At 33.4% G+C, this 17,300-nt stretch overlaps 2 protein-coding genes across 2 annotated transcripts; both read right to left on the bottom strand.

The window, feature by feature from the left end:
* Positions 1-3,990: 3,990 nt before the first annotated feature.
* LOC129895565 (dehydration-responsive element-binding protein 1A-like) lies at positions 3,991-4,845 on the bottom strand. Its single transcript, XM_055971291.1, has one exon. The coding sequence runs from the start codon at positions 4,827-4,829 to the stop codon at positions 4,068-4,070; it is 762 nt and encodes a 253-aa protein (XP_055827266.1). The 5' UTR covers positions 4,830-4,845; the 3' UTR covers positions 3,991-4,067.
* Positions 4,846-13,835: 8,990 nt separating this feature from the next.
* LOC129895486 (dehydration-responsive element-binding protein 1A-like) lies at positions 13,836-14,667 on the bottom strand. Its single transcript, XM_055971209.1, has one exon. It carries the CDS (start codon positions 14,597-14,599, stop codon positions 14,015-14,017), a length of 585 nt encoding a protein of 194 aa, XP_055827184.1. The 5' UTR covers positions 14,600-14,667; the 3' UTR covers positions 13,836-14,014.
* Between the last annotated feature and the right edge of the window lie 2,633 nt (positions 14,668-17,300).

Below are 17,300 nucleotides of genomic sequence, written 5' to 3'. Positions count from 1 at the left end.
CTTCTCAAAACACCTAAGACAATTCAGAGATGGTCTGTATGTTTCTGTTCACTTTTTGAATATACCAAAATATTATCTATAAACACGATCACAAACGAATCTAGGAACGACTTATACACCCCATTCATCAAACTCATAAATATTGCAGGTGCATTGGTCAGCCCAAAATACATCAACAAAAACTCATAGTGCCCATACTAGGTCTAATTTTCAGCTGAACCCAGACCCGAGATCAATCATTGAGAAGACTAATGCACCTTGAAAATGATCAAAAATGTCATCAATACGGGGCAAAAGATATTTATTTTTAATGGTAACCTTATTCAGCTATCGATAGTCAATGTACATTCTCATACTATCATCAGTTTTATTAACAAACAACACTGGAGCACCCCATGGAGAAGCACCGAAATGAATAAATCCCTTATCAAAAAGCTCTTGGATTTGAGCCTTAAGCTATATCAACTCTGCTGGAGCCATATGGTATGAAGAAATAGAAATTGGATAAGTGCCCAGCTCTAAGTCAATGTAGAAATCTATATCTCGATCAAGAGACATACCAGACAAGTCTGAAGGGAATATTTCCAGAAATTCACACACTACTGGAATAGACTCAATAGAAGAATATTATATATATCCAGATCATAGCTAGTTTAGGCTTGTACACCCTTCTCACTCCAACCTTTCCCTCCCCCAGGATCTCTAGAGCCATAATTTTTGCATTACAACTAAGCACAACAAAATAAGGGGACGAGTAGGTCATGCTTAAGATCACATCAAAATTGGTCATGTCTAAAATCACTAAGTCAACCCAATTTTGATATCCTATAAACACCACAGAACAAGCACGATAAATATGGTTGACTATGACTGACTCTCCAACAGAAGTAGAAATATGAATATGAGCATCTAGTATATTAAATAGTACATTAAAACTCAAGGCATATTTCACAGACACATAAGAATAAGTAGAACCCAGATCAAACAAAATAGTAGCTATCTGGTGACAGACAAGAAGAGTACATGTAATCACTATGTCAGATGCCTCTGCCTCGATCTTGCTTGAAAATCCATAAAACTGAGCCCGAATCATCCTGAAGGGCCACCTTCCTACTTGGTTGGGCTACTCCTCGGCCTGCATTACCATTACCTCGGTCCCCATAGCCTCTCTAATTTTCTCCTCGCCCACCTTGCGGATGTTCTATACCATTGCCTCCTCCAACCGTGGATACTACTGCTCTGGCCTACTAAGATGCTGAAACTGGCTCGCGGAGGTAAGAACATTCCCTCTATATATGCCCCGGCTCTCTACAATTAAAACAGCCGCGATCAAATGACGACCTGCTACTTAGGAATGATGCTCCCTGATCCTCATAGGTCGGATGCTTTTGTGGAGTATCTGAAAAATTGTTAGTAGAAGTGGGCAGGACTGACTGAATTAGCCGTCCTATAATTACCAGGGTGCCTGATCCTCTAGAATAGGATCCCTAAAAATTACTTATGCTCTTGTGCTTCTCAGTCAAAGCTTTGGCTTGCCCATCTCTCCTCACACCTTTCACCTTCTTTACAAAGTTAGTGACTTTGTTGAAACTCTTGCTTGACGAAGTCATATGAACTGATAAAACCTGTAACTCAGGGCTTAACCCTTTCACAAACAACCTGATCCTCTCCTCCTCTATAGTGACCAGCTGAATAGCATACCTAGACAACACATGAAACTTGGCCTCATAAGCAGCCACTGATAACCCTCTCTGCTCCATTGCCATGAACTCATTCTTCTTTTGGTTCCTCAAAGTATGAGACACATATTTTTCTAGGAACAGGGCATGAAGTTGAACCTAGGTAAGTAGGGGAAACACTGGCGAACAACACTCTACATAAGCTCGCCACCACTGCTTGACCTCACCCTACAGCTGAAATGTCACAAACTCCACTCTATGCTGGTGCATTATACCTAGCTTGTACAACCTCTCGTAGAAATCAAGGATAAACTCATACGAGTCCTCATTCTCAATATCATGAAAGACCGAAGGTTTGAGCTTAAAGGCCTTGGTTAGCATGTCATGCTCAGTACTGGTCATCACAGGACCCATAAGTGATCTAAAGAAGGCATCAGTGCCTACCATCTCATCTGCTAGCTGAGCTACAGTAGGAACAGGAGCCGGTGTTGCGGGCATGATGGAAATGACTCCAGTGCCAGCCAACCCACTCAAGAAGGCCATGATCTGCTGAGCTAGTATGAGGTCCAAAAGGGGAATACCAGCAGCCCCAGTCTGGGTGTCTTCCTCCTGTTCAGCATTTTCCTTTTTTTTTCTCTAACCTCTACATCTATCTCTAACTCATTTTGGGGAGCAGGATACTGGCACCTCCTCAATCGGAACCTCCACTCTGACAGGTGCTGCTCTCCCTCTGCCTCTGCTACGTCTCCCTCTCCTGCCTCTACCTCAGCCTCTCCCTCGAACAACGGGCTTTTTCTATAGCCCCACTAGAGCTATGTGCCATACACCATTATAAGTGTGTTAACCATCCGAAGACAAGAGCGTAAAAGAGGTTGGATACTAATTTGGATCAGCAGATACCAATTGGAATCAAGTTATAGCACGAAGGAAAGAAGATAACGAAACTTTTCCTAAAATGTTGTAGCCTCTCGAAGAAAAGTACAGACATCTCTGTACGATTCTGCAAGACTCTACTAGACTCATTTTGGTACGACGAGATCAACAAACCTAGGCTCTGATACCAATTTTGTCACGATCCCGACCCGCCGTGACTAACACTCACACTAACCCTCCAGTGGGAGAATCATTTTTACAGCCCAAGCTAACACACTTGTGAGAATTCATCCAAGTCTGGCCTAGGATAAATTTTTCCGAAGTTATTATCCGAAGTTTTCTGGCCCAAAATCTTACCCGATTGGCCTTGTTATTTTCCTTAGAAGTATGTGACATGCAAGTCATAAATTGATATGATTTCATGCTATATTTAAACTAATTGACTTTTTGGTTTGGATTAGTCACAAGTAATATTAGATTGTTATAATTTTGTAGCTATATAAATAAAGAAGCATGTGACATCAAGTCATGCCAAATATGATAGATATGATTTCATGCTATATTTAATATAATTTATATTACTTACAAATCATATGAGATCACCAGGATTTCAAAGCTACACATAAAGGAGGAGAAAACATTTTTTCAAGTATCACCAATATTGAAATATTTTAAAAATAATTTTCTCAGATATAACAAAATAAAATAGAATTATATTTTGCACGAGTGAAACGAATTTCTCAGACATCATAAATAGAATAGAATTATTTAAAGAATTGCTTTCTCTAGTATCATGAATTAAAATCTTGAAGAATTATATTAAGAAACTCTGAGTGAAATACTATCTATAAAAAAAAATATACATTTTAAATTTGTATGCAGATTATGACAAACTTATATGACTTTACGTTATATTTAACGTAATTATCTTATATTGAAATTTCAATTACTCACAAATTATACACGATTGTCATGATTAAAAAGCTACAAATAAAAAATAAAGCAAGTTACAACTAATCAATATAACTTCCCGTATATATCATGGGATAAATATCACAAATCATATTGGATAGTCCCAACAAATCTGACTAGTCATTAAAGGCACCAACTAATTATATTGTAAGGACATATATGTCATTTTCCTTGTCCGTAAATCCAAATCACATGCCTTTATTCTCTATAAATATATGAAAGGCCCAGGTAGAATGCTATGATTTCAACGTCACTATGGGCCTCATCAGCAGAGTATTATGTGGTGGTTAAACCAACAGGCATAATGTACTTTAATAAACGAGCTAGTTGGTAATAATGATTAATGCATGGCTCCTGTACGTGGTGCAATAGTTTTCACTTCACCATGCTTACATCGGATCCAAACATTAAAATTTAGATACAAAAGAAGTTGTAATTTCTAAATATTATTAATTGTCATGACTAAATTACAATACTTGTTTACATCCGTACCATACAAATATTGAGTACGAAAATATAAACTGTCAAAGAAGTAATAGTTATTTATAAAGAATAATTCCATAAAGACATGTAAGCATCATCAGCTTCCACATAATGATCTCCGATTTCTAAACATTGAGGTGGAGGTAGCATTAGTCCTTCCGCCATACTCGTAAGTAATCCCGGCATGTAGAACAGCGCTTCTTCATCCACGAAGAATGCATTTTCTCGCGTTTCAGGAGTAGTACTGCTAGCAGATTCTCCTGAAATGAAGAGCACATTTTCTCGCTTTTCAGGTGTAGTACTGCTAGCAGATTCTCCAGAAACGAAGAACGCATTTTCTCGCGTTTCAGGAGTAGTACTGCTAGCAGATTCTCCAGAAATGAAGAACGCATTTTCTCGCGTTTCAGGAGTAGTATTGCTACCAGATTCTCCTAAAACTCCTTCCGACTCTACTAATGGTTGGAAGACTTGGGCAGCCTCAGCGGCTGCCTTTTGAATATCCTTGGTGTCTGAGGAAGCCGGGATAGGCAACCTCCAAGCAGAATCAGCGAAATTCAAACAAGCAGTACGACCCCTTAATGCTATAGCCGCAACATCATGAGCTCTAGCCGCCATTTCTATGGTTGGGAAAGTACCAAGCCAAATCCTTGATTTCTTATTTGGTTCTCTGACTTCGCAGACCCATTTTCCGGAATTCCGCATCCTGATTCCCCTGTATACTGGATGTCGAGTTTCGCGAAACTTCTTCCTGCCAGCTGGCTTTTTCGGGTTATTTGAAGCTAACATCAGTGATGAATATTCAGTAAGTTGGTGTTGGTCCATAAGTAAAATAGTGTTGCAGTTAAGAGGTTTTTGCTTTTGTGGTTATTTGGATCACTATATATAGGAAGAAGTAGCGAGTAAGATTATGAAAAGAACACGGAGTAAGGAGACAGGCTGGATATTTTATGAGACAAGTGGATTGATTTTTAGAATAGTAAGTTACAAGTGTCTAACTCCTATGGGTGTCTGTTTTTCTGATGTGGCAACTAGTCAACTACTGGACTACACACATAAAGATCTGCTGAGTATTGACCAATAATCTTTTAACATTTGTAATATTATAAAACAAATCTAATTACTATATTTGTTTAAATCATTTGGATTTAAGTAAGTATTTGAACTACAATAGCAGGTAGCTTTTATTTTTATCATCCAATTAATAATTAATGTTCATTATCTATGTAATTATATAAATATTTTATGTATTGTTACTGCATAGAACTTTGATATTTTTTATATTATCAACAATTTAATTAACTAGTTAAGTATAAGGGCTTTGCACGTTTGTATCACATTAATTAATATATATATATATTAATAGAGAGAGAATAAATTACTCTGGATATTATATTATTAAACACAATTTTTTTTAAAAAAATAATGGGATTTTTTTCCTTTTTCCAACTCCCACCCAAAGACTTTCTTCCAGAAGAAACAAATGGTAAAAAGCAAAAGAAATCCTTCTGTCAATTTCTCCCCTCTCTCTCCCCCTAGAAAAATAGCTAGATTGGGCACTAAGTTATGACAATGCTGACTATCTATTAACATATAAAATTGTTGATTATACAATTTTTATACTTTCAACATAGATAACTTGAATTTGATTATGGCCGTAAGCATAACACTATACTAATAAGTTACGGACAACCTAAAAGTTGCGATAGAAGAAAATTAAAGTCATTTATCAAAAGGCTAGCAACATTATAGTTTCGTCACCAAATCAGTATCATAAGGTCAATATTTATTTCAAAATCTATTTCAATTAGCCCTCGTACAACAACATAAAAATATTCATCATAATGGATACAATACGCGCTTGATTATATATGTTTGATTTATAAATAAACTGCAAATTCATTCATAGAGAAGCTAAAGGAAAGAATGTCTATAGAAAAATTATTAATTTACATTGAAAATTTTCTAAAAAAGAACATCGATCGAAAGAAATTTCAAGGTCAGACTATGATGACTAGCATCCTCACTTTCGCAACGAAATTGAAAGAAAGGAGGACTCCTATAAAAATAAAAAGGCGTAAGAAACTAAAGATGATAAAAGCCAAACAAAAAATATTTAATTTCAAATTCCTAGTATTAGATTCAACTAATATAATTCAAGTTGTGCGTATATTCTAATGAAAGGAATGATCAGGAAAATTAAAAACAAAGTCTGTTCATTCAAGCATCCGCAAATTATAGGCGATACAAAATCATAAATAAAGAAAAAAAAAAGAAATATCAACACAACTTAAACAACTTGTACAAAAAGAAAGAAAAAGAAAGAAGAACTGCTCAAGAAGTTATTCGGAACATTATGAATTCCTTCAATTTCTATCACTCTCTTGAACCAAACTGTTTTGAAGTCATCTTCATTGGTGAAATCGAGAAATATATTGTTGTTGTCATAGACTCCTATTTTTGCTGAACCCTTTACCGGAAAAAGTTCTTTGAATCTGGACCTTATCTTCTCAATTTGGGATCGTGGTTTAAGGAATTTTTCGATAATTGTGAGCCGGCATTCCGCTGCCATGACTCCATAGTAGTCGCTCGGCTGTCGCCTTGAAGATAACGGCCGGCATCCCATTATGGGTCGATTGTTTTGCTGTAACTGTTTCTTTAATTTGTCGAACTCCAATGCTCTGTTTCCGATGAGGCCGCAATGTGTTAGCATAAGATGGTGGATTTGGGTTATTGGGATTTCTAGAGTTGATCGGGGGGAATTGTTCTAGGTTTTGAAAGAGGTTGGGTTCTCCGTCCAATGGCGCCATAAGGCGTCTCGTGGCGGAGACATGGAGTAGATGTTACCGTTGTGGTTACCATTATATTCTTAGGAGTACGTAGAATGTACGAAGAGAGAAAAAGGAAGTTTTTTTTTTTTGGCTTTTTCGGATTATTTGAAACTAAAACCAGTGATGAATATTCATTAAGTTGGTCCATAAAGTAGTAGTGTTAAATATATGTTTGTTCAGTTGCTTTTTGTGGTAATGTACTAAAGTTGGATTTCTATATATAGGATTTAATTAAGGAGAGGGTATGATTATGAAGAGTGAGTAAAGAGTGAGATGACGCAAAAACAACACGGATGTGAGTTGGTTGTGTTTGAATACTTGCTCTAGAATTGTTTAAGTTTTTAGTAATTTTAATAAGATCTATCTAGTCAATTAGTTAGCTCTTTTGATTAGAAGTTGAATTCTTTTTCAATTTTGAATAAATAGTATTTTATAGATTTGGTATTTTCAGCACATCTTTTTACTTATTTTTAGGTTTAGAATTTAATAGTTTTATTATAAATTATATTCTTAAATTGCAATAAAAATATATCAGTCTTTCAATTTTAGTTTATAAGTTTTCTTTCTTGTTTTTCATTCTTTTAATATTTTTATTCGTTTTCTGCACATTCTTCTTTTTAAAACCAATAGGTTGTCTGGTAAGGAGACAAGCTCCATATTAAAATGGGTTCAATATGTTTTTAAAGGGACAAAGTGGATTGATTTTCCTTTTGGAGTTGTAGTGTTAATTTGGACTAAGAGCCCGTTTGATTGACTTATAATTTATTGAAAATAACTTATTCAATTTTTTTGAGTGTTTAATTAATCAACTTAAAATTATTTTGTGTTTAAAATAAATTCAAAAAAATAAATTTAACATGTTTGACTTAGATTATCTAAAACAACTTATAAGTTGAAAGCAACTTATAAGCTAAAAAAATAAATTGAAATAAGATAAGCTAAGCAAATAGGCACTAAATGACAAATCAATTGTATCCTAGGAGACTTTCGAATGTAATCAATCATGTTGAATGATGAATTAGAAAATTGACCTTTCAAATAATATGAGAAGCCATCAATATTGTCTTATTGAACTACACTTTCACTCATTCACTTGCACCAACACGTTTAGAAAATTCACTTGCTCTAGAAATTAGTGGAACACAGGAAAAAGGAATCTTGGATTAGTATTACAATTGTACTAGGTAATAGGAACCTAGAAAGTGAGACGTGTCCGTTTCCAATTAAATCCTGGAACAAGGGTGGGTTCGATTTTTCGTCAAAATTTTTAAACAATATTTTATGTATGAACATAAGTTTTTAAAATAAGAAAAATGATTTAATAATTGAAAGTTGGAAAATTAAGTTCCACAAATAACATTTTATATTGACTGTATTCTTCACCTTTCAACACATCTTATTTTCACTCCACCATTCCCATTACCTCCAACCGTATGTTTCAAAATACCTTTTCATATTATATACAAATACTTTTATGATAATATCTTTAGTTTACGTAATGACACAAGTAAATAAATAAAAACAAACTCAATAATTTTCCTAAGAAACATTTTTACAAAAAAGAACATTTTCTTTGGACCGAAGACACCCTAAGTGACTTCGTATATTTACTTCTTTATGTTCTGCATGAGCTCAGTGAAAATAATATGACTCCGTGACTGCATATACCAAAGACACCAACTCGATTTTCTCTAATAAAATTGAACAACAATTTTGAAAGCTAGAATATAGTTACAGACAAAGTATGTAGTAGAACTAGCTTAGAATTAGTAATAAAATATTGACGCAGTGTAATGATTGGTTTCCGTCGTTATGGATAAGCCAATAGAGAAGGAATTTGGGGCTGAAAACTTTTGAGTAGTAACTTGAAAATTTCGAGCTTAGGCGAGACTTGGGCGAAATCTGAGTCAGGTGAGATTTGGGATAATTCGGTAATGGATGGGGGATTAAATTATGAATTTGATCATTTGAGTTGATAGCCAAGAGAGTAAAGAGTCTGTACGGCTTTACGAAATCGAATTCGGGAGAGTAAAACTCCCGTAATTGATCTTGGAGTGAAGGAGTTGTTTTGAAACGTCAAGCAATAATGCAGGTGTGTTGTAAAATGAGAGCTTGGGACTCAATTTGGGAGTTTCTGTATCTGTGCAACCCGCCACAGTAGGACTAATCCCACTATGACGGGCCAGTCATGAAATAAACAGGTAAAAATTCTAAAAATGAGATTATTTTTGCAGTTTCGTATTTAGGAGAGCAAAGGACAACATAGGGCCATTCTTTTTCAGCTCTTCGATATAAATAAGTAATCCATTCCTCTAATGTGTAATTCAATTCTTAGTCAGTAAAATCTATAGGAATTAACTTCGAGGAAGGTTTTGGCATGAATATTAATGGTGGAAAAAGCCCTAGTTGGGTGATAGGATCATGAACTTGGCCAAGGGTTAGTAATTTGATATAATCCGGGTAGTTTAGGCTATTGTTCATTGATTGCTTGTGTTCTTTGATTGTTTTAGACCAAAAAAATAAGCCAAGAAACCCCGAAAGGGGAAACTCAGGTTCTTTAAGGGCATTCATGCTTGGTATCGAGGTAGGTGGTGGTTTACTTTTCTGTATGTGTTATGTATGCATGTTAACTACCTCATTAATATTGCATGCATGTTGTGAATCTAGAAAGATTGAATGAACCCAATGAAATAACTATTCGTGATCAATTGCATGTAATAAATCTGATACTTGATTGTGTAAGTGTGTTAACTATTCATTATTGATTGTGATTGTGGTTGTTGGATCGGATACCACGCCGGTATATAACTGGATTGGGTACCACGCCAATACATATTGGATTGGGTGTCACGCCGGGACATAATTGAATTGGGTACCACGCTGGTACATATTGAATTGGGTGCCATGCCGACACACTAACTATTGAAATGGGTGTCATGCTGGCATACTAACAGTTTGGGTATGAGATCCATAAGAGGACCATTGTTGACTGTTGCATTTAAGATTGACACTGTGAAACTATATATTGTTCATGAAATGATAATTGGTAATATATTTCTATATATGCTTGTTTTACTATGTTGTGGTTGCTTGTATATATTTCACTTACTGGACTGTCGCCTGATCCTACCAATACACTGTTGTTGTCTGTACTGATACTGCACTTGATCTTTCTTTATTGAGTACATGATATTTTCAGGTGGCTACTGAAAGATCTCATCTAGGAGATCATTGACCGATCGAATTCAAGGGTCAATCAGTTCTTTCACGCTGCTGTGGATTCATCTAGGATCTTAGTTCAATTCCTTCGGACTCTGTTTTATATTATTGTTTTCGTGGTTGCATTTCCTTACTCTAGACCTTTAGTAGATTTTTCGTACAATTACTTTCAGGTTCTAAGGATTGACTTCCGCATATTTATGCTACGATTGTCTGTTTATTTTTCAGAGTTTTATCGGAATTCAATTTAAAACTAATATAAAACCTGCTTCCACATCTTTAAATGTCTTTTTTTTATTAGTATTGCTTAGTTGGGTTGTAGTATTGATTCTCTCACCGTATGATAGTGTGGATTTCACTCATGACTCAATTTAAATCGTGACATGTAGTTTATAATTAACGATGCTAATTTCTTAATCTAAAAGAGAAGGCATTCATAATTACACAAACGAAGACATTATCTTATGTAGAGAGATAAAAGGAAAAACACAAAAGATTATATTTTTATCCTCAAATTTTGTTTAATAATCTTGTTCATATTATTAGTCACTTAGTTGTGACTTTTCAATATGAAAATGGTGAAATAATATTAACATTGTAAGGACCAGAATATATTAATTATTAGAGGTTATTAATTCTAATTTTCACAATCATGTTATGACTTGTTTTAGAAATCAGACAAAAGTCTTTTTGAGAAGATAATTTTGAGGATCATTATAGAGAGAAACTCAAGTTAATTAAATTTTTAAAGGTGTTTAGAACATGTATGTATGATATTGGATAATCAAAAGAATTAGACACTTGCATCAATATAAGATGAAAACATCGTAGCACGTGTTTCATACCACGTGTGCTAAGCAATCAATTGGTTAATGAAAGAGTGGTTCCCTGTTTCTTCATTGTGTGAGACCCTAAAAAGTTGAATTAGCTTTTCATTAGAATACCCTTTGACCTTTTACTGTTTCGTGAGGCTTCATCAATGTTTCTACTTTAGCATGTCACTAATAGCCATGAATGATTCAACAGTACAATGCATGTCTAGGAAAGTAATTGAATTGGAATAAATAGATTCAAGTATAAAGGGAAGACGACTAAAGTAAATAATATAACTTGCATGCACAAGTCGGTTAGGTGTCGAGTGTAATTGTGTATATATAAAGTTTAATATAAATTTGAGTTCACCTCTTTAAGTGGATGATGGATCAGATAAGTAGCTACTAAAGTACTGAATGAAGTCTTGGGCATTGCGAGTAATAATATTCTCATATAAGTAGTGAATTTCTTTCGTACATGATTGGATTCCTATGTAGGACTTGTAAAATCTTGAAGGTAAGCTCTTGATGCTCACAGGTCGCACAGATTATTTGTCGTATGAATTGTCTATCTAGTTGATCTTACATTGACTTAGGACTTGTCCACCATGTGCGAAGTGGGAGTTGTATGTTTTGGATCGTAGGTCGTACATGTGGAATGACCTGACCCGATCTGACCCAATGATTTTTCAGAGAAAATATCAGATTGAGATTATCCCTTATCTCTATTTTGAAAAGAAGAGGGAACAATTACGTAACTACCTAACCTCTCTTTACAAAAGGGTGAGAATCTCATATCAAAAGAAGAAAAGAAAAACAGAGGAAGAAAGAAAACAAAATTTCTATATTTCTTAATAACATCAACAAAATAAAAGAGCATTTAATTTGTGAATATAACCTTTGTTTTTTAGTGATTCAAATAAGAAATTTGGAGCAATCCTTCGGCAAGTAAATTTCATTCTGCAATAACAATTAAAGATATACAAATCTTGTATCGAATATTATTTTAATCTTACCCTTTACGTTATATTTAACCTAATTATCTTATATTGAAATTTGAATTATTCACAAATTATACACGATTGTCATGATTACAAAGCTACAAATAAAAAATAAAAAATAAAGCAAGTTACAACTAATCAATATAACTTCCCGTATATATCATGGGATAAATATCACAAATCATATTGGATAGTCCCAACAAATCTGACTATCATTAAAGGCACCAACTTATATTGTAAGGACATATATGTCATTTTCCTTGTTCGTAAATCCAAATCATATGCCTTTTTTTTTTGTACGAATATATGAAAGTCCCAGGTAGAATACTGTCATCTGCCCATATTATGATTTCAAAGTTACTATGGACCCCATTAGCAAAATATTATGTGGTTGTAAAACCAACAGCCATAATGTACTTTAATAAACTAGCTAGTTGGTAATAGTGCATGGCTCCTGTACGTCGTGCAATACTTTTCACTTCACCATGCTTACATCGGATCCAAATATTCAAATATTAAACTTTAGATACAATATTCAAATATTAAGAAATTGGAATTTCTAAATATTATTAACGAAAAAGGCTTAAAATATTCTTAATTATGTAAATTGATATAAAAATACTCTTCGTCTACCTATTGGGTCTAAGATGTCCACGAAGTCAACCTTTGAGGTCTGTTTTATCCTTATTTCTAACGGTCAAAAATATTAAAAACGAAAAAGAGCCAAAAATACTCCTGAACTATAGGAAAAAGTTTTAAAATACCCTTTCATCCACCTTTTGATCTAAAAATACCCTTCTATTCATCTTTTAATCTAAAAATATATTTTGATTCACCTTTTTGAATTACTATAACTTTTGAAACTAACAACTCTCTTTTTATTTTTTATTTTTTAAAAATATTTGTAATGTCTCATTTTCTTATTAGATGAAATAAAAATTTCACCTCCACTAAAAAAAAATTATAATTTATCTAAGCCAAAAATAATATACCTCTTCAAGACCCCCCCCCCCCCCACACACCGCCGTTCTAATTTTTTTTTTTAAAAAGCTACATTAATAAAAAAGACTAGAATTTTTTTATCCGGTTAATTAAAAAAAAGACTATTTAGTTCTTGGCTTGATTTTTCTTTTTTGTTTAATAATACTGATTTTTTACAATACGTATAAATAAAACAACTAAAAGATTTTAGTTATACGTATAACTAAATTATTTTCTAGTTATTACAAGCTAGTTAAAAATTATTTTAAACTAGATTAGTTATTACAAGATGGTTAAAAATAAATAATTAATTTTTTAAAATTTTTTACAACATAGTTTTTTGATAGTTATTATAAAATTACCTTGTAATAATACGTATAACTAAAAGATTTTTTAAAAAAAGTTTTTTAATTTTTTTCTCATAATCTATCCAGACCAAAACAATATACATGCTTGATGATCATAAAAAATTAAATTAAAAGAAAAAAACTACAGCAAATAAAAAAGTTATTTTTTTTATATCTTTCTCCATAATTTATCCAAATCAAAACAATATCCTTCTTCATGATCCCAAAACAAACTTTAAAAAAATAAGAAGAAAAAGTTACAGCAACAAAAAACTATTAGATTTTAAAAAAATAAATTTGGGGTCTTGAAGAGGTATAGTATTTTTGGCTTAGATAAATTATAATTTTTTTTTAGTGAAGGTGAATTTTTTATTTATTCCAATAAGAAAAATGACACATTATAAATATTTTCAAAAAATAAAAATTAAAGAGAGGGTTGTTAGTTACAAGGGTTATAGTGAACCAAAATGATAAATGAAAATGTATTTTTAGATTAAAAGATGAATAGAAGGTTATGTTTAAACCAATGAAGAATATTTTTAAATCTTTTCCTATAGTTCAGAGGTATTTTGATCCTTTTTCGTTTTGAATATTTTTGACTGTTAGAAATAAGGGTAAAACATACCTCAAAGGTTGACGTCAGGATTATTTTAGGCCCGATAGATAGATGAAGTATATTTTAATACTAATTTACTTGTCTACATCCGTACCATCCAATTATTGAGAAAGAAATTAAGTTAGGAATATCTCCTAAACATGCTCTCTTTTAGGGAGCATTTCCATTGCATATATATTTACAGTCAAAGAAGTAATAATTATTTATAAAGAATAATTCCATAAAGATATGTAAGCATCATCAGCTTCCACATAATGGTTTCCGATTTCTAAACATTGTGGTGGAGGTAGCATTAGTCCTTCCGCCATATTCGTAAGTAATCCCGGCATGTAAAAGAGCTCTTCCTCGTCCATGAAGAACGCATTTTTTCGCATTTCAGAAGTAGTACTGCTAGCAGATTCTCCTAAAACTCCTTCCGACTCTACTGATGGTCGGAAGGCTTGGGCAGCCTCAGCGGCTGCCCTTTGAATATCCTTGGTGTCTGAGGAAGCCGGGATTGGCAACCTCCAAGCAGAGTCAGCGAAATTTAAGCAAGCAGTACTACCCCTTAATGCTATAGCCGCTACATCATGAGCTCTAGCCGCCATTTCTACGGTTGGAAAAGTACCAAGCCAAATCCTTGATTTCTTATTTGGTTCTCTGACTTCGCAGACCCATTTTCCGGAATTCCTCATCCTGACTCCCCTGTATACTGGATGTCGAGTTTCGCAAAACTTCTTCCTGCCAGCTGGCTTTTTCGGATTATTTGAAGCTAACATCAGTGATGAATATTCAATAAGTTGGTCCATTTATAAAGAAGTGGTACAGTTAAGGGGTTTTTGCTTGTTGTGGTAATGTACTAAATTGGATATCTATATATAGGAAGAAGTAGCGAGTAAGTGGACAGGCTTGATATTTTATGACCCAAGTGAATTGATTTTAGAAAAGTAGATATTTTTTTTTTGATCAAAAGAAAGTAGATATTTTTTTTTTTTGATAGAAAGAAAAGATATTTTACGAGACGAGTGATTGATTTTAGAAAAGTAAGTTACACGTGTCGAACACATATGGGTGTTTTGTTTGCTGATGTTGCATCTAGTGAACTACTGGACTATACAGCCCTGCTGAGTATTGACCAATAATCTCACATTTGTAATATTATAAAACAAATCTAATTACTATATTTGTTTAAATCAATTGGATTTAAGTTAGTATTTGAACTACAATAGCACAATATTTTAATATTATATTAGTTTTTATTGAAGGAAAATTAGCTTTTATTTTTATCATCCAGTTATTAATTAATGTTTATTATCTGTGTAATTATATAAATAGTTTATGTATTGTTACTACATAGAACTTTGATATTTTTTATTTTACCAACAATTTAATTAACTAGTTAAGTGTATGTGCTTTGTACGTGTATATCATATATATATGTGTGTATTATATTATTAAGCATAATTTTTTTAAAAATAACATAACTCACCACCATGTAAGAGATTACGGAGCAATAGCGCAGCGGAATAATAGATCGACATACCTCCAACCTCCAATTTTTTGTGAGCCTTCTAAGCACTCGAAAACTCTCACTAAGATGACTTAATTTTTAAGAAGAAATTTTGTCCAATCCGTGATGCTTTTTATATAGAGTTCTACCATCAAGAATAGTTTGAGCAGTTACAGTAGATAAAACAGTTTTAAAGTTTATGGACAATTACTAGTAGTGAGACTCCTTTTTGTACGGAACATGATAAAAGAGGCCTCTTTTGTGTACGAAACATGGTAAAAGAACTTTTAAGTAACATTCTCCCACTTGGTCCGTATACATAATGCTCACTGTCATATTACTCAAAGAGAACCATAATACATGAATCAAAGCGATAGTTCCTTTAGGAGCGAGTAGTATCTTTCATGTATCACAATGCATTATGCTTCTAAACTTTAGCCCATATAATTTAATGAATAAAGTCAATATTTATTCTATGTCCTTACTTTAGCGATATTTCTCAAAATAAACTGAATGTGCACACTGTTATAGATATGAGAAATATGATATAAAATCGAGTTTCATAAACATTCATTATTACAATAAAATTTTACATAAAGGGCAGCCCGGTGCACTAAAGCTCCCGCTATGCGCAGGGTCCGAGGAAGAGCCCGACCACAAGGGTCTATTGTACGCAGCCTTACCTTGCATTTCTGTTAGAGGCTATTTTCAAGGCTTGAACCTGTGACCTCCTAGTCGCATGACATCAACTTTAACAGTTACTTCAAAGTTCCACTTCTACAACAAAATTTTACATAGTGAAACTAATTCCCATTGTGACTGCATGATCCTTAAATTTGTGCGGTGGCATGCGTTTAGTTAAAGGATCAACTAACATTACTTCAGTACTAATGTGTTCAATGACCACTTTTTTATCTTTTACATGTTCTCTTATGGCTAGATATTTGATGTCGATATGCTTTTTTTGACTACCACTTTTTTATTTTTAGCCATAAAGGCAACAACTGAATTGTCACAATATAACCTTAATGGCTTAGATTTAAATTCGACAATTCTAAGCTCAGAAACAAAAGTCTTCAACCATACACCATGTGAGGTAGCCTCAAGCCAAGAAACAAACTCAGCCTCCATAGTGAAATTAGTAACCAGAGTCTGTTTGGCATTTCTCCATGATATAGCTCCACCAACTAACATAAAAGTGTATCCTAAAGATGATTTTCGTGAATCAACACAATCAACAAAGTATGAATCAAAGTAGTCAGTGACTTTCAAGTCTTTCAATCGTTTGTACATAAGGATGTAGTCTTTTTTCCCCTTGAATATATCTTAAGACTTTCGTTGCAGCTTTCCAGTAGTCAAGACTAGGATTACTCTTATATTTTCCTAACATTCCAACCACAAATGCTATGTTACGTCTTGTACAAACATGAGCATACATAAGCTTCCGACATCGAAAGCGTATGAAATGTCTTTCATTTGTCCCTTTCAAGATAGTTTTTCGGGCACTGATTCAAATTGAACTTGTCACCTTTTACAATAGGAGATACACTTGGTGAAAAATCTTTCATTTGAAACTTTTCTAAAATTTTATTGGTATAGGATTCTTGAGATAGACCTAAGGTACCTTGACGTCTACCTCGATGAATTTTAATGTCAATAACATAAGATGCATCACCCATGTCTTTCATATCAAAATGTTTAGAGAGAAATTATTTCACCTCACATATCATTCTGTTATTATTGGATGTAAGTAAATATCATCCACATATAGAACAAAGAAACATATTTTACTCCCACTGACCTTTTGATATATACATTGATCCATAATTTTCTTAACAAAATTAAACTAAGAGATAGCATTATGAAATTTTTACTACCATTAATGAAAAACTTGTTTTAGACCATAGATAGATATATTTAACTTGCATACCAAGTGCTCACCGTTACTAGAGGAGAATCCTTTGGGTTGTTTCATATAGATCTCTTCCTCTAAATCACCA

This window comes from Solanum dulcamara, chromosome 7 (genome assembly GCF_947179165.1).
Source record: "Solanum dulcamara chromosome 7, daSolDulc1.2, whole genome shotgun sequence".
Classification (NCBI taxonomy): Eukaryota; Viridiplantae; Streptophyta; class Magnoliopsida; order Solanales; family Solanaceae; genus Solanum; species Solanum dulcamara.
The sequence above is the reverse complement of the archived record's forward strand: the minus strand, read 5'-3'. Positions and strand labels throughout refer to the sequence as shown.